This window comes from Oryzias latipes, chromosome 1, assembly GCF_002234675.1.
Source record: "Oryzias latipes chromosome 1, ASM223467v1".
In the NCBI taxonomy this organism is placed as follows: domain Eukaryota; kingdom Metazoa; phylum Chordata; class Actinopteri; order Beloniformes; family Adrianichthyidae; genus Oryzias; species Oryzias latipes.
The window spans coordinates 2,083,018-2,104,741 of NC_019859.2; the positions used below are offsets into that span (position 1 = coordinate 2,083,018).

The 21,724-nt window shown below is 42.7% G+C and overlaps 2 protein-coding genes and 1 long non-coding RNA gene across 4 annotated transcripts; 2 read left to right on the forward strand and 1 right to left on the reverse strand.

Moving 5' to 3' along the window:
* Positions 1-61: 61 nt before the first annotated feature.
* Positions 62-12,205, reverse strand: nup133 (nucleoporin 133). Its single transcript, XM_023956223.1, has 25 exons — positions 11,932-12,205; positions 10,626-10,741; positions 10,433-10,536; positions 10,111-10,344; positions 9,845-10,015; positions 9,612-9,767; positions 8,814-8,884; positions 8,434-8,581; positions 8,193-8,343; positions 7,529-7,683; positions 7,256-7,347; positions 6,305-6,468; positions 6,123-6,217; positions 5,668-5,892; positions 5,466-5,588; positions 5,301-5,400; positions 4,962-5,225; positions 4,723-4,856; positions 3,197-3,355; positions 2,605-2,740; positions 1,633-1,751; positions 1,467-1,547; positions 1,326-1,390; positions 1,149-1,237; positions 62-280 (listed from the first exon to the last, which is right to left on the reverse strand). Exons 1-25 carry the CDS (start codon positions 12,057-12,059, stop codon positions 144-146), a joined length of 3,417 nt encoding a protein of 1,138 aa, XP_023811991.1. The 5' UTR covers positions 12,060-12,205; the 3' UTR covers positions 62-143.
* On the forward strand, positions 1,427-2,283 carry LOC105355361. The gene is made up of 2 exons (XR_909831.3): positions 1,427-1,578; positions 1,899-2,283. It is a non-coding gene; the product is annotated as an uncharacterized LOC105355361 (long non-coding RNA).
* An 831-nt stretch (positions 12,206-13,036) lies between the features above and the next one.
* On the forward strand, positions 13,037-18,837 carry taf5l (TATA-box binding protein associated factor 5 like). 2 transcript variants are annotated; one of them, XM_023957335.1, is made up of 5 exons: positions 13,037-13,223; positions 13,578-13,719; positions 13,809-13,916; positions 14,775-15,535; positions 16,989-18,837. In XM_023957335.1, exons 2-5 carry the CDS (start codon positions 13,581-13,583, stop codon positions 17,784-17,786), a joined length of 1,806 nt encoding a protein of 601 aa, XP_023813103.1. In that variant the 5' UTR covers positions 13,037-13,223; positions 13,578-13,580; the 3' UTR covers positions 17,787-18,837. The 2 variants fall into 2 exon arrangements, with proteins under 2 accessions (XP_023813103.1, XP_004085097.3); XM_004085049.4 differs by having other exon boundaries at positions 13,038-13,223; positions 13,812-13,916.
* The last annotated feature ends 2,887 nt before the right edge of the window (positions 18,838-21,724 follow it).

Here is a 21,724-nt window from a genome sequence, read left to right on the forward strand (position 1 = left end):
CTGGGAATTGAATAGAGGAGTTTTAGGAAGTGCGACTTATGGAAAACAGAACAAACGTCACTGTAGGTGCAGGAATACAAACGCGTTTATTTAGAAAAGAGCATTTCAAAACAGGGGAGAGAAAAGTCAAAGCTGTGCTGCCGTCACATCTGAGCCTGCAGGTAATGTTCATAATTGGCTCGAAGGACAAACTCAAAGTACGGTTTGGTCTTCAAACTGCTCAGCTCGTCCAGATCCAGCAGCTCCTTGACGTCAGGCAGGTACGTCTGCAGAGAAACACCTGAGAAAAAAACAACGAAAGGTTAGTTTGACAGAACTTCATAAACCTCCACAGAGACGCGCTGGGACTTTGTCTGAAGCCGTGACGGACGGTGTGATGATGTTCCTGGAGCTTGAGGTTCACCTTTAATCTCTCTTTTGTTACAGTTTATATCATCCTTCTCTTTGGTTTGTCATCACTTTTCTTCTATTGGCCCTGACCAGGGAGTTGGCTGCAGTCCCATGGATCTTACATTTCTGAATAATAGCTTCAACTGTAGTCACAGGAACATAAGGCTGCTTGAAAATGATGTAGCCTTTTGCTTTCACATGCTGGTCTGTGATTTTCTTGTTTATGTCCTGAGACGGCCTTTCCCACGTTGAGTGTGGTGCACGCCACGCCACCCTAATGTAGCCCTTTATATAAGGCCACTGACTGATGACAAGACTGTAGACGCCCATGAGGCTAATGAGTGGACTCAACAGTTCCCTTCACATCATTTTCAGTCTCTTCTAGGGGTATCATCCTTTTTGTCCAGGCCTGTTTCATGATTTAGTTTTATATGTATATAATTCCGCTGGTTAAAAAGGAATCTCTGACCTTCATTGGTTAAATTTCATAGAATTTCTGTTTATTATCACTTTTGTCAGATTCAAGTTTTTTCTGTGACCATTGTGAGTTTTGCTTTCATTAACTGAGTGGTGCCAAAAATTTTGTCCTCTTATGTATTTTAGATATTAAACCTTAAGATTTGAAACCATCCTAATCAAACCTGATTAGGATTTTTTCCCTTATTAGTTCAGAGCCAAAAAGCTTTAGGATCCTTTCGTTCATCTCAAGCTGACATTGATACTCCTGTTTTTGTGTTGACCCGATGAGCTTTTCTCACCTTCCTGCATGAGTTTGAGGAGGATCTTGACGAAGATGCTGTCTTTAGCAGCTTCCAGAGGATCATCGTTTCCGTCTGCAGTCGACCAGCTGGAAACAGACAAGTGTGACTAAACGGTAACAGCCAGTGTTTCCGGCGACGCTCCTGTAAGTTACTTCTAAAAAAACATGAACTCACTCGTCCCTCTTGAGAGCTTTGCCAAAGATTTCACATTTTAACGCCTCGATGTCCACGGCGTCCTCCTGCAACACAGCAAATCCTCATGAGTCCACGTTAGAACGGCAATAAAAAAAGAGTTTAAATCAAAGCCGACGTGACCTCTTCCATGTACTGCAGCAGGTCCAGAGCCTTCTTGAAGTCGTACTCGTTGGCTCGTCTGTTGTCGTCGCAGATGTACAGCTGCAGGGGAGACCAAGGAAGCGTTCGACAGGTGAGAAGAAGCCCCGCCTTTCAATGCAAGCTGCGTCCGTGTGTGTGTGTTCACCTGGATGAGGCTGTGAGCGTTGAGCAGAGGCATGGTGTCCGGGTTCTGCTGCTTCTCCTCCAGCAGCTGCCGGGGCAGAGTCTCCTGGTGGAGCAGGAAGCGCTCCTGCTCCACGATCTCTGATCAGACAGAAGAACCACAGCAAATGTGGATTCAAGTGGGCCTCAAGAACCGGCTGGACCGCTGCTAGATGTTCTGAATGGACTTTAAGCCATGTCTTTAATGGAGCCAAGCATCATGTCATTTCTCTTGGTTGTTTATTTTAGGACAGGAAGCAGAGCAGAAGATGCTGAGGTTCTCTTTGGAACCAGGAATGGGACATGAATGGATCCATCAGAGGAACAGATTATAGTCTGGAGATCAGCGCAGGGAAGCAGATGGAGACGTTTGAGAGGAGAAACAGGGAGGATGCTGGGAAAGGATGCTGAGGGTGGAGCTACCAGGAAGGAAGGATGGAAAAAAAAGGATGCAAAGAAAGAAAAAAGAAAGAAAGCATTTACAGAGAAAGAATAAAAGACAAAAAGATGAAAGAAAGGATGAAAAGACGAATGAATGATCGTTAAATAAACTTTATTGTCTGTTCATTAAATAGACAATAAAGTTTTGGTGCCTCCTTTTGCACAAACATCAATTAAATCTTGAAAGAAGGAAGACGTGCATTTATTTTGTTTTTATTCCTCAATAATCATCTATTCATGCCATTTGTTTTGACTGGATGTTCGAGATTAAATGTAATTCAATTAATTTTATTTATTTTCTAAAGCAACTTTCATGAAAATGCTTGACTAAGTTAAATAATTGGTTCAAACTTCCTTAAGTGCATTAAATTTTAAATCTGTGTTTTTATTTGAAGTCAAAATAATGAAAAACAAACATTCAATGTTCTTCATAAACACCATCCATCCATCCATCCATCCATCCATCCATCCATCCATCCATCCATCCAGTTTTTTGTCGTTTGCTTGTGTTTACCGTCCACTTGTTTGTTGATCTGGTCGTCGGGCAGATCTGAGGCCAGCGCCGTCAGCTTACTGAGCGCCAGCAGCGTCTTCTTCTTCACAAAGTAGCGCGTCTCCGCGGTGGCCTGGCTGTACAGCGTCCTGAAGGCCTGCATGGCAGTAGAAGCAGTTTAGGATGGAGGAATAACCTACAAATGATAAATATTTACCCCTTTCTTTCCCAACGTAATTAGGAAAACGTCTAATTCGTTTTTCATTTGTGCTATAAAAAAAACTTTATTTGCAGGTAAAATTTTAAATCCTACATTGACGACTGAAAAAAAGCAGGAATAAAGTGTTTTGAATGGTGGGACCTTAAAGGAGCAATAAGGGCATAAAATAATGTCTGCAGATGTAAAGTTCCTCTACAGATACTGACTCTTGTTTTTTAATTAATGCTTCTTTCATTTAAAGACAGACCTGGTGCTTTTAACTAAGAGGGTCCAATTACTTTATTTCCAGACTAAATCTCCTGATAACTGTGATTCTGAGCTGAGCTGAAGTAAAGTGTCCTGTGCTTGCTGTCGCCGTGCAGCTGCGGGTGTGAGGGGGCAAACGTGGCGTACGCTCTGGTAGTCGTGCACGTGGACGTTGTGGAGCCAGCTCAGGTGCTGGTGGGACTTCAGGAAGCTGGCCAGCTGCTGGTGCTGCGCAGCCGGCTGGGACAGCAGCTTCCCCCTCTTCCCCTTCTCCATGTACCACCGAAACACAAAGTCAGAAAAGTTCTGCAAAGAAAACGAGGAGGAAGAAGATTCATGAAGCGTCCTGACGGTTGGACGCTCAGCTTTCATTCAAGCAACAAGGAGACAAAGTCGCTCCCGAAACTTTTGCCTGAGTTCTGGCAAAGAATTACAAAAAATGGCAACAGATAAATTAATAATCTGTTGAAGCTCCAGAAGGAATTTAAAAATTGGATTTGTTTTTTTTTACTAAGCCATATGATGGAACTGCTGAGAAGGATGCTCCTGTTAGCTGTGGCCTTTTAACCTCTTCACACACAGTTTCTCTCTATACCATTTAATCCTGGACTCCGCCTAATTTAGCATCACCTTGAATGTAAAACAGACTGAAGAATATTTGTTTTACATGACTGGAAATAAATTCAGGTATGAAGGGGTTAAAAAGGCTTCAGAGGCTTTGAGTTTGTAGCAAAAAAAATGCTAATTTATGATAATAAAAAGCATAAAAAACAGAATTCAAAATACTGTTTTTTTATGTGGTTTCTCTTTTGCGAACCAAAGTTGATAAGAAGATAAATTACCCTAAAAAAAAGGTGGAGTAGCAGAAAAACAGAGATTTAGAATTTTAAAAATACAATCTAATAATAAATAGGCTTAAAAGAGATTTGTATTTCTTTTGTTTTCTTCCTATTAGGCATTTATTTGTAGATTTCAGTCTTTTTTAAATCTGGATGTATTTATTCTATACATTAGCTACACCTTTTTCCTTCTGTTCCATCTCTGTTTTAGTTTCCTTTTCAGATTTTATTATTCTGCATATTTTTATGAAGCTTTTTTTCAGGATAATTTAGCTTCTCGTCAACTTTCCTTTTTATACATATTTTTTTACTATTGAGTTTCCTTAAGCATTTTTTATTATTCTGAATTCTCTTTTTTCTTTCTTTAACAAATTTTAACATGTTTTTTTTTTTTGGCTGTAAACCCAAAGAGAAAAACATTAAAAACCTTTTAAAATATGTACATAGGTCTCAAACAGCAGAGATATACCAGTAATACTTTGAGGGTGCTAAAACAAAAAAAATGAGTTGAATAAACGTTTCTCCCTTAAACACCAGCGATGTCAAACACGTTCAGAGACATATCGTAACTTATTGATTGTTAACGTGATCGACACGAATCAGCGGATTCTGAAACGGAGAAAAGCGGTTTGCACTGTTTTGCAACACGTTACGTTCGCCGCTTTTCTCCACTTCACAATCGAGGCGGAGAATCAGAATTAACTAAACGCTTGAAAAGATACAGCCGTCGATAGACACTGGAGTTTAAGCTCTGGTGTTCAAGGGGTTCAGATCAGGAAAACGTGAGAAAAAAATCCCATCAGACACCATGAAGTATTAGCGCCTTTCAGGTACCTGATCTGCAAACTTGGCCATGTAGTGCTGCAGGCGGTTCTGGTTGTCGGTCTGCTCGCACATCTGGACCAGGATGTCAAAGTCGCAGTATTTCTCTGCCAGCGCTGCCACCCACTGGTACTGACCCAGCTCCACTGCAACACAGCATCCTGTCAGCTGCTGACTGTGTCTGATAAAAACATGGCGGTCTCACAGGAGCGTGCACGATGTCGGGACGCCGCCCCTCCACGGAGACTCACGCAGCGGGGAGAGCAGCTCGGAGCGGCGCTGGCTGTACTCCATCTCCAGGCTGTTGTAGCGCTCCTGCTGGGCTCCTGCGGGCCTCGGCTGCTGCAGGGAGGTCAGCTGGGCCACGTAGCTGCTCAGGTAGATGTCCAACAGCGCCACCAGCTGCTCACAGAGGGAGCTGCGCAGCTGGGAGTCGGCGTGCGGGTACACCGAGGACAGGACGATGTTGTGCTGGCGGGAAATGACGGAGCGGACGCCTCCGATGCCGCCTGACGCTGGAGAAAAACAAAAGTGTTTTTCCAACGTCAGCTCCTCAGGGTTAAACGAGGTCAACACTGAAAGGGACTCACCTGTCCAGGGGATGTACTCCGGCTCCACTGCAGCTCTTTCAGGGGCTCTGTACATGGAAGCCTTGGTGTTTCTATACTGACACGCAGCCTGCAGCATGTCCTGCACACAGACACGCATCAGCGGGCTGCACGGAACACCCGTTTGGTCTTTGGCGCCACGTTTACCTTGATGATGCTGTTAACTATCAGCACCACTTCAGCCCACTGCACAGAGTCAACCGGGTACTCCTTCAGACTCCGCTCCTCCTCCTCCAGCAGGCAATCGAACACCGAGGAGATCTGAGACACCTGGGAAAGCGCCGACACAACAATGAAGGAGCCGCCCCGCCGCCAAACCTCACAGTGACGACGCGGCGGCGGCAGGCACCTCTCTGAAGAAGACGTCGGCCGGAGTGAGGCTGGGCGGGATGGAGGTGCCGCTCCTCTGCAGGGCCGCGCTGATGGCCCGGTTCACCAGCTCGCCGTGCTTGGTGTGGTGGTTCTTCAGGACCATGGCGGCCATCAGCTTCTCGGCATGCTCGCACAGCAGCAGACGCGTTGCCATGGGGCTCGAACGCACCGTCACCTGGGTGAGGCGGTCCAGAAGACCCACCTGGACGGAAAGGAGGAAGAAAACATTTTCTTCTCTGACGTGGATTTCTGGATCAAATCTACCGAGTTCCATGTCTGCCATTGTTATCAAAGAAACAGCTACAGAAATATGGAAATCTTTCGTAGTTTGAGAAAAAAGTTTTCACTAAATGACATAAAGATGAGGCCTTTAAGAAGAATCCTTTCTTTGACATATAAACATGAGAAATGACGTCATCTTTCAGGCTTTACCTGCAGCAGGAAGTCCATGAAGCAGCCGTGAGCTTTCATCTTGTCCTCCAGTTGGTGAACGATGATCAGAGACATGAGAGGGAAGCCGGCGCTCTCTGAAACAACCACAAACGAGGGGAAATGAAAAGTTCAGAAGTGGTCAGGGACTAAAGTCACTTTGGTCCAGCTCGTCTTCTCCTCACCATCTGGGACGGACTCGGCCCAGCGGGGGTCTGAAGCCGGGTAATCGTCCACCAGCTCCAGGTTGATCTGAGTCACGATGGCGTCCAGCTCCGCCCCCTCCTCTGCATCGCCGTCGGCAGGGAAGAGCTCGTCTATGACCGTCTGAGCTCCAACCAGGTCGTTCCTGAAGGAAAAAAGACCATCTTTGTCGTTAAGTCTAGTTCTTTTGGAGAGGTGGATCTAAATGTCAGGGGATTTGTAAAAAAATAAACTATAAAGACACTAAACTCTCTAAATCACAGCCAGCCTGCAGATCTCAGCTAATCTTTATGTTTTCTATCAGTTCTTTAAACTTTCAGTTTAAAATTCTTTCCAGCCGAATTTATATTAATATTATTTGTTATTGTTGTTTGAACTCTGTTGTTAAGAATTATTCTTTTATTTTCACTTTTGCCATTTGCATGTTAAAAATAAATGAATTTATGGTGAACTCAACCTCAATACAACTTTAGTTTTGGTCTTTGGACAGAAAACTAAAAAAGGTCATTCTAGGTTATAGTTTTTAACATTATTAGCATCTTATTCAGCCAAACCTTAAGTTTTTCTTATATTTAAAACCTAAAAACTAAAATTCAAGTTGTTTGTTTTAACTGGAGGCACCAGCGTGGATCCATATGAATGAAGTCACACATGAGCTTTTAAGTAAAAGCAGAAGCATCATAAAAGTCGATGAACTCAGGTCAGGAAAATTTCAGACATTTTAAAGATTGAAAAAAAAAAAAAATAAACACAGTTGACATAAAATAAAGTTTAGACTTAGCTTTCTCCAGCTTTTATTTTGAAATAAATCTTTTTTTTACTCAGATCTACAGCATGCTGACCTGAAACACGTCTGAAGGTGTTATAGGAATCTGGGGAAATAAGTCTAACTCCAGTTTGCAGAGACAGTCAATAGTTTTTACTCGCCGTACCGACAGAACTGCAGGAAGGCGGCCTTCAGCAGTTTGGTTTTGTCATCCTGAGCCACAAGCTCCGCCTTGCTCGGAGTCTCCATGATAGAAACCTTCAAAACAAAATAAATTCTGGTCATTTCAGTCTTCTGGCACATCCCAGCAGAGAAGAAGAGTCGGCCTAAATCCACACAGACCTGGAACCGGGCTGACTAAAGCAAGCTCTCGGGAGGAACGGAGAACTGGTGAATCGGATCAGGTTCTGGTTCTGCTCTGATCGTTTTTAAGTCTTACCTCCGGAGCTGCAGCCAGAGACGAGCACAGCGAGTCCTCCATGGTCTCCGGCAGGATGGAGGCGCTCTCTCTGGCCACCACCGCCAACAGGCCGCTGTTCTGGGAGAAAAACACCGGCAGGTCGGCGCAGCAGCCCCCGCCACGCACACCGTCACCTGTCCAAGGGGGGAAGGGGCCGTTTTTGTGTAGTTAAAACAAATGTAGCACCAAAATTCTGCATCAGGAGGTGACTTTACAAGACTATCTGAGCACAAGATGAGCTGCAGAAGCCTGACAAGTGAAGCTGCTAAAAGTATGATCATGATAACGTGAATATTTAAAGCAAAATTTGAAAAAATGTTCCCAAAGGAAACCCAGAAAGAGAAAAAATTTAATTTAAATCATCTACAAGACAGCTAATATATGATATAGCTACAAGACAAAAATCAGAAATTAGTCTCAAGCTCTTCAATTCATTTATAGAATAATAAAGACAAAAAATTCTAACGTAGATTTTGATTTTAAACAAAAAAATAAGGAATTTTCAAAAGACAAGTGACGGAGCTGAAACGTCTGCAGATCTTTGCGGTTTGATTGAAAAACATCTTAACCAGCAAACATTTTAGGTTCCCTTAGAATCTAAAACCCTTGAGAGCAAAGGCATCAAATGACGGCATCGTTTCACCTGGAGAGCTGAAGCTGAGTTTCTCGTCAGGTACGGCGGCCCTGTTGGTGCCCGTGGAGCAGGCGAACACCAGCTCCTCGTTGTACAAGAAGGCGGTGAAGCCAGGAGAGCGCGGCAACAGGAAGCGGGTGGCCTGCAGCGCCGCCTCGCTCTGAGGAGACGTCGGGTTTCAGGAAGAGGGAGAAAGTCTTCAGGTGTGGATGACAAGAACGGGTTGTGGACGAAAAACTGCACGCTTTACCTGGAAAGGACAGGAGTACTTGGTCACCTCCACACTGAACTGGTCAGAGATGGAGGCGCCGTCGTCCTGCAGTGTGATGAGGCAGAAGTAGACGAGGCAGGGGGAGTCCGCCGGGTGCCAGGCGGCAGCTAGGATCACCAAACCGGCTCTGAAGGCAAACACAACGGGAAAGAGTGAGGCTCTGACCAAAATCCAGGAGGAACCGACTTTGACTGCATTAAGAAACGCAGAACGCATCCCAGCGGTTCCTCCAGAACATTTACAGGATTTCTGAAATAACTGAAGCTTCAAAGGTTGGATTTCCCTCTAAACGTCTTTAAAAAAGAAAAAGAAAAAGGGGGGTTTGAGGTTTTACGTTTTCAACAAACAAACATCCTTACTGGCTGAGCTTCATGTCCAGATAGTCCACGTTTGCTCCCTCCTTCATCTCCTGGAAGTTACTGTCGGAGCCCTGAAGACGAAATGTAGTCATGATCTCAGTTCTAGGAGTTTTTAAACCTGGTCTGAAACACGCCCGTCTTCGGAAAAAAAACAGGTAATGCTGGCTGGCAGCTTTTTAGTATCGTCAGATGTAGAAGTCTAACTGCAGAATTTAACATGCCAGCGTGTGGTTGAGTTCAAAATCTCAGAGCCAGACGACAAACCTGCCGTTTACAGACGTGATCAGGGGTCCTTCAGTGTGGCGATCAAGATGAGCTTTTTAGTATATTTGTATCAAAACAATAATAAGAGGCTCCCCTAATTTAATTCTTATTTTTCCTTCTTCAGACAAATGTGGGGCAGCGACTCCTCAAACTGGTCACAGAGACACAGAAGCACCACTGAAAGACGCAGCTCCTGCATTAGATGGAGAAGCTCGCCGTACTGTTAGAATCTCTGAATGATCTCATGAAAAATGACATGGAGACACGATTACTGATGATTTTGTAGAGCGCTTCAAAATAAATCAACCTGATCTCTCAGCATCATCCTCGTCTTGCAGTAAATGTGATATTCAGTTGATGCTTCCATGAAGCGACGAGGCTAAAAACTTTGAACAGTAGCTCCTTCCACACAGGCGTCAAGCAGCCAATCTGACACGTGAATCGTGTTCGGCGTCAATGCAGCACAGCGTGACGTATTGCTGTTAGGAAGCTCTGATAACAGCTGCTGGAACTGTGCGTGGAGGTTTGACTGACCCAGATGGAGTCGGTGATGCTTTCGGTCAGAGCTCTGCGGGTGTCCCAGCTGAAGATGTGCCGCTCTGAGCTGTCGTCCACCTCCCACTTGCTCAGGCTGGAGGAGGTCAGCGCGTACAGGCAGCTGGTTTGTTCCACCCACAGCACGCTGTGGAGCTGAGCAGACACAGCAGTGTGAGGCAGACATGCAAGGATTCCTGCAAAAAGATGGAGGGACTCTTAATGGAGCTCACAGTGTCATTGGCTGGCGGGGACAGGATGCCAAACAGGCTAGAGACGCGGCGTCCGATGCCGGACAGCATGCCCTGACCCTGCTGCAGAGCTCGATGCTGCAGCTTCCCAGAGGAATCGGCACTCGTCCTCAGCAGCTGATTCCTGACGGTCGACAAAACGAAGCTTCCACCCTGAGAGCAGCACAGGCCGTGGAGGAAAGAGCATCAAAATCCGTCTGTTTCAGGAGTGAAGCTAAAGATTCAAACCAGGACAAAAGAGTTCTTACTCTGACGGCAACAACAAAGTTGCAGAGATCTCCCAGATCCACATCTGACTCCTTGTAGTTTCCCTCATGGGCCAGACTCGGCCAGAAACGAGCCGATCCTTCTGCCGTCACCGCCAGGACAGAGATGGACTGAACAAGAGCCGTCTCCAGAGGAGCGGCGGAGGTCACGGCCACGAGGTCGGCGGAGTAATCGTACTGACTGCTGGGCAGCTGCAGCTCCTTACAAACGGATAACTGCAGGAAACAGTGTTTAACCCAACATGTCAGAGTCAGAAAGGGTTTGAAACCATCCAGAGTATGTTGTCGAGTTTGTGCGTCACACCTTTGCGACGGCGGTTTGGCAAATCTTCCATATGATCAGACTTTCTCCACAAACCATCCAGGCCCATCCGCTCTCATTCACCTTCACGGAGATGCGCTCATCAGCTGGAGGGGAAAACACCAACAGACTGAGAAAAATGACCCTGAATTACAAAAAAAACCTCCACTCCAGGCAGAGAAGAGGCTTCTCTCACCGTCAGCCATGGTCAGAGCCTCCATCACTTTGACGGGCAGCGAGGAACCGAATGTCTGAACGTCATAGTTGATGGTTTCTGCGGCTGCGTGGCTCTGCACGCGTGTGGGAGTAGACCTGCATGAGAAACACGCCTCACATCAAAACAAAGCAGTCTGGGCGGGACCTTCTGCTCGCCGCATGTGTCACAGAAGTCTGTGGTCTTGCATGAAGACCAAAATGAAAGTATAGAAAAAAAAATACATTTCCTGATCGAATAGACGCGTAATTCCTCAGTCTGAGGGTTACAGCACAAAAAACTATTTATCACTCAAAGAACACGGATAGAAAAACTGATCACAAAAAAGCTGAATAAAACTAACAGCTAAATTAGTTGAATACATTTCTGTTTGAAAAATTAAAAACTAATTAATAACAAAAAACAAACAATGAAACAAAAAAAAAACAAAAAGGAAAATATTTAGTACCTGGTTAGGGTGAGATGTTTTAAAGTTATTTAAAAAACAACAACTTGATTATAAAATATTTAACAGATGTAGTTGAATTTCAATAAATTTCACATATAATGACAAATAAGGCTTTCTTTTCCATATTACATAAAAATCATGAGGACCATTTAAAATATCAGTAAAAGTGAAATATCAAAAATGTAAAAGGATGCTAAAATCCAAAAGTCAATTAAATTTTAAAGCAAATCAAAAAAGAATAATAATGTTATTACAGTTCAGATTCCAAGGTGTCATTTTTAAAACTATTTCTTTCGTTACAAAAACATTTTGCACATAATTTAATGTTTCTAAACCACAATAAGTCTTATTTTCAAAAATGTAAGGCATTTCTACATTTTACAAAACAATTCATGGATTAGAAAATTGACAAAAAGTGTTTTGACTTAATATATATATATTTTTTAACCCAGCCATTAATCTGCTTAAATATAAAAACTTTTGGGAAATCTTTTAAAAGAAACATTTGCTAAAAGTCTTGAATAATTCTGACATGTTTTCCATTCATTTAAAATCAGAAAAAACACACATTTCGGGGGTGACAAAAGAAAAAGAACAAGCATAAATCCTCTGATGGAATCTAAAGTTTTGATGCCCAGTGACTGAAATATCTGAAATAACGAACTTAATGAGTCAGAAATGTCAAATTGTGAATTTCCCCCCACCTGTGCGTCTCCTCTGTAGCAGTAAACTGTGTTTAAGTGTTTGAATCCGGGTCAATTGAACTAAATTACTATATGAAATGTAAAATCAAAAGCCGGGTTTCAAGCAGAATGCCGTTTCTTCGGACAGTCCACTCACCTCGCCGACAGAGGCGTCCTGCGCGGGGAGAACAGCAGGCTGTTGGCCGGCCCAGAGAGGCTCTTCCTCCCGGGGGTTCGGCCCTGCGGCCGGCGACCGGAACCTGGAACAGTTCTGGGGCTAAACATACTTTGTGCCCCCCTGACAGCCCAAAAGCTCCGAAACTGTATTACTAGTTTGTCTCCAAAGCTATTAACGCGATAAAAGAGCAAAAAACAGAAACTGAATCCCTCGAACCAAACACCGCGCGGTACAGTCGCGTGAATAATACGTCATTATAGTCCCGCCCACATATGTATTTTTTTTCAAACTTTATTGAATGTAAAAATTCAATACAAAACAATGTTAAACAGTGAACAACAACAACGAAGGAACAAGCCAGGGGGTTAATACATTTTATGCATATATATTGAAATTAACACACAGATCTAATGTTTTGATGGCGTTCTTATTATCAGAGTTTCTTATTGTCTTAATGTATTGTTTGAACTCATTGATAAAGATTGAGAAATGAGGGGTATGATTCGTAAATTTTGACTTATGAATGTGCCATTTGCATAAAAACAACAAAAGGTTAATGAAGTACAACTGTTCTTTTTTATGAGATGGACAGTGGGTGATGCCAAACATAACATTTTCTAAGTACAGGCGAAAGTCTGGGTCAATGTGGGCGGAAATGAAATGACAAACTTTAGACCAAGAAGTAGTGGAGAAGGGACATGACCAAAATAAATGTACAGCATCTTCAGGGTGTTCTTGACAAAAAGAGCAGGCAACATCAATATCTTCTTTGAACCTTTGCAGATATAGTTTGGTTGGATAGAATTTATGGATTAGTTTGAATGAGATTTCTTTCACTTTATTGGTTAAAAAGTATTTTGCCCACATATGTATATTCTGAAACCACAAAAAAAAAATATATATATATTTATATATATTTTAATTAAAGGTAGAGAACAAGATTGTTGCAAATCAGAGCCTGAAGTTAAAGGGAATCATATAATAGTAACCTTTGTAGAAGGTTGACTTTAAAAACAAGAATTTAGAAACAAGATCCATGTATCTTCGATTTATTAGTTTGTCACCGCCAGGCAGAAGCAATGGAGCGAAGATACATAGCGGCTAGCTAGTTTAGCATTTCGGATGCAAGAACGGGGAGAAGATAGGCGGGTATCCACGATGGGGCGCCACTGTAATTCAGCGGCGTAGTTTTGGCGGACCAACGGCAAACGGGAACACCGGACCATCGTTAAAGAATTATCTGCTCACGGAACGGGACAAAAAGATATGCAGTGAGTAGCATTTTTAGCTGTTAGTGACGAAAAAGCCCGTCACTATTAAGAGCCACCTACTGGCTAATGCTAAATTGACCGGCTAGCTCAGTTTTTTAGTGCAATCCTCCAGAGTAACCACCGGATTATTTAGTCTTTATGCTTCCGATTTTTTAAAACCAAGATCAGAATTTTCAGTCAGTTCTCACGAATTTAAATATTGATTTGGTAAATATTTAGCCACTGGAACTGTTGGGGGCTTTGCTGCTGTAAATAAACATCATCTTCCACAAAAACTGACTCTCAAGTCCCTCATCATTTTATAATTGACTGGATTAAAACAAATATCCCAAAAGTTGTTTGTGGACTTTTCAGGCCATGAAGAGGGTCCGGACTGAGCAGATCCAGTACGCTGTGACCCAGTACCTGAAGAGGCGGCAGTATGTGGACACCGACGGCTCTTTGAAAGGAGCCAAACTGTCTCAGTCTCCAGAGGAGATGGCTGCCAGCCTGACAGGTGAGCTTTCTGCCCTGGTGCAGCTGGAGTTGTGTGAAACATTGAAACGGATCCTTGACTGTCTTTCTGTTCTCTGTCTGATCTGTAAGCAGTGAAAACAGAGTCTGGCTGTGGGAACGTGGTCTCTGCAGCTCCCTGCCAGTCTGACCCACAGCAGTATGAGGCGCAGTTCTCTAGGCTGCACTCCTTTCTATCAGGTATGCATGTGTGGAGTTTTTCCACTGTCAGTCCAGAGATTTTCAGGATTCAAACATAATTAAAAAGTAATTTTCTGGTGTCTTAATGCCGGACGTCAAAAATAGTCCTGCTGCTTATACAGACAATAGGTTTATTTACAAGTTCAGAGCTTTATTTTTAAGGGTAATTTAGTCACAGATAAAATGTCTGGTTTACAAAATTAGGATATTGACGCCTAAAAATATAAAAATTTACGCTTTAAAAAAACTTTCCAAAGCTATTTGTTAGTGTGTGTTGTTGATGTCTGTGATGATTGGGTCTGATGTCTACCACCGTTGTGTTGATTGGTGGGTCTTCAGCTTCCACAGCAAAGCAGTTCTTGATAGAGTTCCATTACTAAGTTATTATTATTTCGCTGACGAGACTGTGTGAGAAAATTGACAGTTACAAACTGATAAGTTGAAGATGTGTGCGGTGCTGCAAATACTGACAAAAGCTGACATGAGGTCTCTAAAGTGTCTCGCTGGGTTACAATTTCTCACACGCGTGAGGTGAAGGTGCTTTTTCTAATAGGAAACATTTCTCACAGCCACTGAGACCCCTGTTTGTTTCATGAAAACATTGTTAAATTGTTTAAATATTTGCTTATTAAAACTTCAATTATCGAATTCAACAAAAAACACACAGGAGTTGATGACTAAAAAGGCCGTTTGGCATAAAATAGTTACGTTTTTCAAAGGGCATGATCCAAACAGCAGGCCTTGCCTCATAAATGTAGAACCACTGAAAAAGGAAAATAAACAGACACAAAAAAATCAGATCACAGAAAGTTTAGTTTTTGAAAAAAATGTCCTGACAAAGTTGTCTCCCTTCTACAGAAACAGAAATATCTTGGGCTCGGGAGGTGAGCGGCATCCTCTATCCGCTCTTTGTTTACCTCCACTTGGATATGGTGCGGTGTGGCCTGAAGGGGGCGGTAGACGGGTTTTACACTCGATTCCATGAAGCCTTTCTTCAGGACGGCGAGCAGCGCGCCGTCATCGAGCAGCTCCGCCATGTTCTCACTGCTCAGGACGTTGCAGCCAACCCCAAACTCCGAGCTTTCCTGGAGCACAAGTATACTGTTCACCTGACAGAGCCGGCCTACAACTACCTGCTGCGCTACCTGCAGAGCGAGGACAACAGCGCCCTCTGCAGGGTGTTTAGCACACACCTGCAGGTGGATGTGGCAGCATTGAGACGCACAGACTATCAGCTTTATGGAGCAGCTGGGGGCTCAGCTACGGCGCCAAACTCCACCACATCGTGGGCGGGGGTGGATGGAGGAGAGGCTGCAGACGGGGTGGAGGTCCCTGTGGGGATCCCACAGAGCGAAGCGGCCTTGGAGGCTCTGCAGGACTGCATCAAGAAAGTCCGCGAAGGCCCGCCCACTCTCACCACCATCTGTTTCTACGCCTTCCACCACACGGAGCAGATGCTGAACACAGCAGAGGTGTCGCCGGACAGCCGGCTGCTGTCCGCGGGCTTTGATCACTCCGCCGTCAAACTGTGGAGCCTCAGAGCGAGGAAGCTGAAGGCCACGCCGCATCAGGTGGACGTGTCGCGCATCCACCTGGCATGTGACGTGCTGGAGGAGGACGTGAGTTAAGCTTTCCTTGTTCTTTGTCATGTCGGATCATCCGTACATCAAGGAGAACTAAGAGCACAAAAATGTTTCTATTTAGTCCAATTCTTTCCTTTTTGCAGCCGTTTTATAGTCCTTAAGTCTAGATCCTAAATACTTCAAATGTAATTGCTGCTGCTAGAAGACATTAATTCTTATTTCAACCAGCTGGTGGTAAACAATGCTCAGTGCAGTCTTTCATGCAAAAGAGGGGAGGTCAGCTTTTATTTTGAAAGCGGAAAGAAAAACTCAATTTTTCTCAGCATTAGTTGAAGGAACCACATTGCTGGTTTTGGGACTAAAATTTAATGTTTCTGTTACAAACTCAGCTCTACCTGTACTGCACTGTCATGTTTATATTTTTAGTATGACTGAATTTACAGAAAATGGAGACAATGAAGTTTGTCATAGGTTTGAAGCATACCATTCACTCTTTTTTTTGGTATAAAGTGGGCAAAAAGAAAGAGAATCTTGTGTTTAGTTTAATAAGGTAAATAAATCCTTCTAGTAAAATATAATCTGGCTTTTGGTGATAATTTGTAAAACTATAGAAAAGGAAATTATAATAATACTCGGAATAATTTGCCATTTATTTTCTTTTGTGATTATATTATTTTTTAATACATTGTTTTTCAGTCAAACATAAATGTTTAGTTATTTAAATGACAGATTTTTGCCCATTGCAAATACTTAGTCACAATTTTACTTTTAAGAGCTAAAAAGATACCTAAACATATTTCTATTTTCATAATAAAATAGCCTTAATGTGTTGAACGTCTCTTAGTGCATGTAGGTTTAAAACAAAAAAACACTGCAGGACAGAGAAGTCTCACTGGGAGAGAAAAAATATTTTTAAAAACACTTAAACCAACGAATCTAAGAGTTTAGAAAGGTAAACAATAAAAATGAGTTTATTTAAACAATATTTACTTCGTACTTCATGTAAGTAATGATGGTTTGTGGGTAGGGCTGCACGATATGAGGAAAACTCGCGATATGCGATATTGGTGATTAATATTGCGATAACGATAAAATTCGCGGTATATAAACAAACAGCAAAATAACCAAAAACATCATTTCCATTTCACTGCAACTGTTAAAAAATTATACTCCAACTTAGGAGTTGCCCCCCTCGTCGACATAGGGGGGGCAAACATCAAACATAAAAGGGCTCATCTGATTGATCAACAACGTAAACGGGTCCTTCCGATTGGTTAAATGCATAAAGGGATTTATTTCATTTGTTCAATATTTCAAGCTACCATGAGATTGTTTTAGCACATTTAAAGGTAACCATTTATTGCGATTTTCGCCGTCTTTTGCGGTATGCATATTGCACAGCTTAATGTCGCGATAACGATAAATTTTCGGCATATTGTGCAGGCCTATTTCTGGGTAAAGCAGCAGTCTGTCTTGTGTTTGTCTCCAGAGGGATGACGAAAACGGCTGTGGAAGTGAGATAAAGACGCTGAGGGGTCACAGCGGTCCAGTGTACCGGACCGCCTTCCTGACCGACAGCTCCGGCCTGCTCTCGTGCTCCGAGGACACCACCATCCGATACTGGGACCTGGGCAGCTTCACCAACACCGTACTGTACCAGGGCCACGCCTACCCGGTGTGGGACGTGGACGTGAGCCCCTGCAGCCTTTACTTTGGCAGCTGCTCTCAGGACCGCACCGCACGCCTGTGGACGTTTTCTCGCACGTACCCTCTGCGGATCTACGCCGGGCACCTCTCTGACGTGGACTGCATTAAATTCCACCCAAACTCCAACTACCTGGCCACGGGCTCCACGGACAAGACGGTCCGGCTGTGGAGCACCCAGCAGGGGGCGTCCGTGCGCCTGTTCACCGGCCACCGCGGCCCTGTGCTGTCGCTGGCGTTCTCCCCCAATGGGAAGTACCTGGCGTCCGCCGGCGAAGACCAGCGCGTGAAGCTGTGGGACTTGGCGTCGGGGACTCTGTTCAAAGACCTGCGCGGACACACGGACAGCGTCACCAGCCTGTCCTTCAGCCCGGACAGCAGCCTGGTGGCTTCCTCCTCCATGGACAACTCCGTCCGGGTGTGGGACATCCGCAGCTCGCACAGCGGGACGCCGGCCGACGGCTCCTCCAGCGAACTGGTGGGGCTCTACAGCGGAAACACCAACAACGTGCTCAACAACCAGTTCATGGCCTGCAACCTCCTGCTGGTGACCGGAACGGCTCAGGAGAAGACGGAGCAGTGAGGCGGACTGAACCAGTTACACTCAGTTTGGGTTAGGAATCCATTTATTTGTTCTTCCCTCCAGGAAACAGATGGAAAGTGTTTAGTTTAATAGTTTAGAGTCTCACTTTTCAGAAGTTTTCTCCATTTCACCCGTTTAGCTGTGATCTGACCAAAACATTTCTGATTTATAAAAATCCTTCATTTGCTTTTCCTACTGTTGATGAAGAAGTTTCTCTTTTGGTAAATGTTTCTATTTTTATGTAAAAAAACACAAACAGTACAACAATCAGTATCCCAAGAACGTTTCTCCTGATCCGAGAAAATTCAGAGAATCAGTTGAGAAAAAATTCTGCTCGTTAAAATTGACTTTGGAAAGAACATGTTGGGTTTTCTCAAACTTTTGGATGTTTATGGTCCGTAGCAGCAGGCACTGCAGGGACCATAGTTTGCTTTATTTTGACAGTAACCAAAAACAGTGTTAAACGTTTCACAATAAAAGCCCCAACAATTAAAGCTTAACTGAAACAATAAAAATATGACACTCATATTATTCTATATTTAAAAATATGCCAATTTATCCTCACAAAAACTGTTTTTGGCCAATTAAGTTAACTGTGGAACGCTGTAAAGAGAAGTTACATAGCACAAAACTAGATGCATAAAAATAAAAGTTTACAACTTTTTGATTAAATTCAATTAGTCTGGTTGAGCAGAAGCTTATAAGATCAGCAGAGACGATGGAGGCTGGTCATAAGTTCACAATCATCGTTCATTCGTTGTCCAAACAATTATTCCAGTTTTCATTGATGTTCTGCATTTTTTTTCTCTGTTTCCACCTGGACTTGACTATCATTTTATTGTCTGAAGAGTGTATATTAATAACAGGATGACTCCTTTCATTTAGTTGCTCAAACAACTTCAAACTTCTCATTAGAAACAGTCTGTCGGTTTCAGGTTTGTTAGATCTGTGTAAAAATGAAAAAGTGTAAATAAGCCTCGTTTGGATTATTTTTGTCTACAAAATATGATTCATAAGAGCTGAAAAATTATAAAGTTCAACAATAATTTGATCTTCCTTTTGTTTGTTTCTCTTTTGTTCCATGAAGTTCAAGCTAGTGCGTCTTGAATGAAAGACTAATTTTGTTTTAAAGCCCTTTTTTTTAAATATCATTTAGTTTGATCAGAGTTCAGAGACTTTCACGTGTGTTAAAATGTGTTTAAATCATGGATGTAAACACACTGGACTGATCATATGAACAGGGAAGAAAACCTAAAGTGGGACAGTGACTCCGCCTCTTTGGTGTTCCAAACAGGAAGTACCTGGTGGTTATAAGTTTTTTTTTTTTTTACATACTCTTGATAATCCTCATTTTTTATTCTATATGTTTTCCATAGGTTAAGTTATAAACAGATGACTCACTAAAAGTAGGAGGAGTCGGCTCGTCCAACGTTAACATTGTTAGGTAGGGGTGTGGTCTTCCAACAAGCTCAACCCTGATTGGTGAAAGTGGTTGCCATGGAAACATTAAGACGGTCTTGGACCAATCACAGCTTACTGATGACGTCTGCTTCTAGACTTCCTTTGGTTGGAGCTGGAAGTATCAATGGATGACATACTTGGTCGCTCCAGTTCTTGCATACAGTCAGTGGGCGGGACATAAAAGGAATTTTAGGTCTACCTGTAGGCCCACCCATCTGAATCATTTGCTCTAATGTTGCACTAATCTGAGTTGTAAGAAAGTAAAATAGTTTATTAAAACCTCACCACAGTTTTCATTTAACTTTTATTTAACCAGGAAAGTCCCACTTAGATTAAAAATATCTTTTCCAAGGGAGTCCTGGCCAAGAGGCAGCACACTTTAATACAAAAAATACAAGTGAACAAACATCATTAAAACCACACTAATCATGAAAAACAGCTGCACATTATTGTTGCAGTCTCTTATGCTTTGAGCTTTTTCTTAAAAGCATTTAAAAATACCACTTAGATTAGTTTCATGAATATAAAATAGAATAATAAACATCAAAATGTTAATGTGATAATTTTGAGTGCAACATCCGATTCTGCAAAACCTGTGTCACACAGCCGCAACGTAAATTTTAAAAAAGGAGGAAAATTGATCATACGTAAATCTACGAGGGAAAAGTGAGAAACGTGGTCTTAACATGAAATTTTTACAGATGTATTAGGAATGAACCACCTTAAAATCAAGGAAAAAAGGTACGAATGCACCAAGCAAAGACCTCATAAATCAACGTAGAACATGAACCGTGTGATTATTGTGCTGTTTAGTTTACATTCATTAGTGATTTTGCGTCACTTATGTAATTTTAACATTTGCGTCGTATACGCGATATAAGAGTTATACATCAGTGGTTCATGCTTTAAAAGTCTGATAAACATGGAATACCAGGTCGGGGAAACACACACTTGTGTATGGATCTCGCAAAAATCACGCACAAATGCGTATGTAATAATTGTGTGTAAACGATGTAAAATACATATAAAAAAAGTTTATGAAGTATTTTCCAAAGTGTGATAAACAGCTGGTGATTTTATTACCAACCAACCAGCTTTTTTCATAACTTCATTACTTACTCAACCAACAATGAGTAAGTAAAAGAAGTTCAATTCAATTTTATCTGTAGAGCCCAAATTCACAACAACAGTCGTCCCGATGGGCTTCATAATTGAAAAAGTAAAACATAAAATCAAAAAGGATCATGAATACATAGAATTTAATAGGATAATACTAAACTGACTAAACTAAGCTGGACACCCCCCCCCTTCTCTGAAAGGAAAAACTCCTTAAAAAAACGGATTCTGGAATTAACTAAGAAATCTCAGGGGAGGGATCCTCCCCCAGGACACACAGGCGATTAACCAGAACTCTTAGAGAAGAATTAACTCATCTAACTCTACAACTACACATTTAAAGTCCAGCAGACGAGCTTCATCCAGATGGAGTTGGGGGGACGGCCGGGGGCGCGAGTCGAGCCGGAGACAGGATCCACAGCCAGGTGTGGGAGCAGGAGCAGAGACGAGGTACACGCCCTGGTGGATCCTAAGTAAGTTAGATGAATACAGTACAATAACAGTAATGATGTTTAGTTTGAGTCTTAATGTGGTGAAGTACTGTTGTCAGATAAATGCATCTAGACCTTAAAGAAAAACACAAGAAGAATCAAAGTTACGTATGCACAAGGCAGAAAAGCAAGTGTGATGGAAGAGGTCCGCCACGCTTCTCTTCTCAAAGGTCTGCTTCTCCCAGTGCTCCTTTTAGGAAGAATTCAAGTAGGAGGTTAAGTTTTTCGAACAAAGACAAAAGTTCATTATGGGGGGGTCGTATAATGAACCATTTGGCAGGATTCTTAATTCAAACAGTTTTCCTTATCAGCTAAGGACAGTGTGCAGTAAAACCCCCTCAGCCTAATTTGGGATGAGAAGCAGATGAACAAACACACAAAGATGTTTCTAAAAAGGTAAAAATGTCAATCTGAGTTAACATTTAAAATACATTTAACCAAATACATTTAAACAATTATAATAATAAAACAATTTCTTTCACAACTGTCTAGAAAGTTTCAGTAAAATGTGGTTGCAAGACCATTTGGTATAAATACCCAGAAATGCTGAAGGAACACCAGCCAAATCCAATACTCTTGTAAAACTTTATGACATATAAAAAAGTGGATGTAAACAAAGGTGGCGCCCCACAGATCCACCCTGCTTTTCCGCAATGACAGGAATCCAGTGAGTCTGTCACAGGAATGAAAATGACATTCCTGACACCAGTGAGTGACAGACTGACAGGGTGTAGTCGACACCACACCCAAACCATCCGCTTCAACGCAGACACCAGACTCTCCTGGATTATCTGGAGGTTTGTAGTTGGAGTAAATCTCCAGCGCTCAGTTTTACGGCTCTTTTGCGGATTTGTGACTTTGAACGTCTCG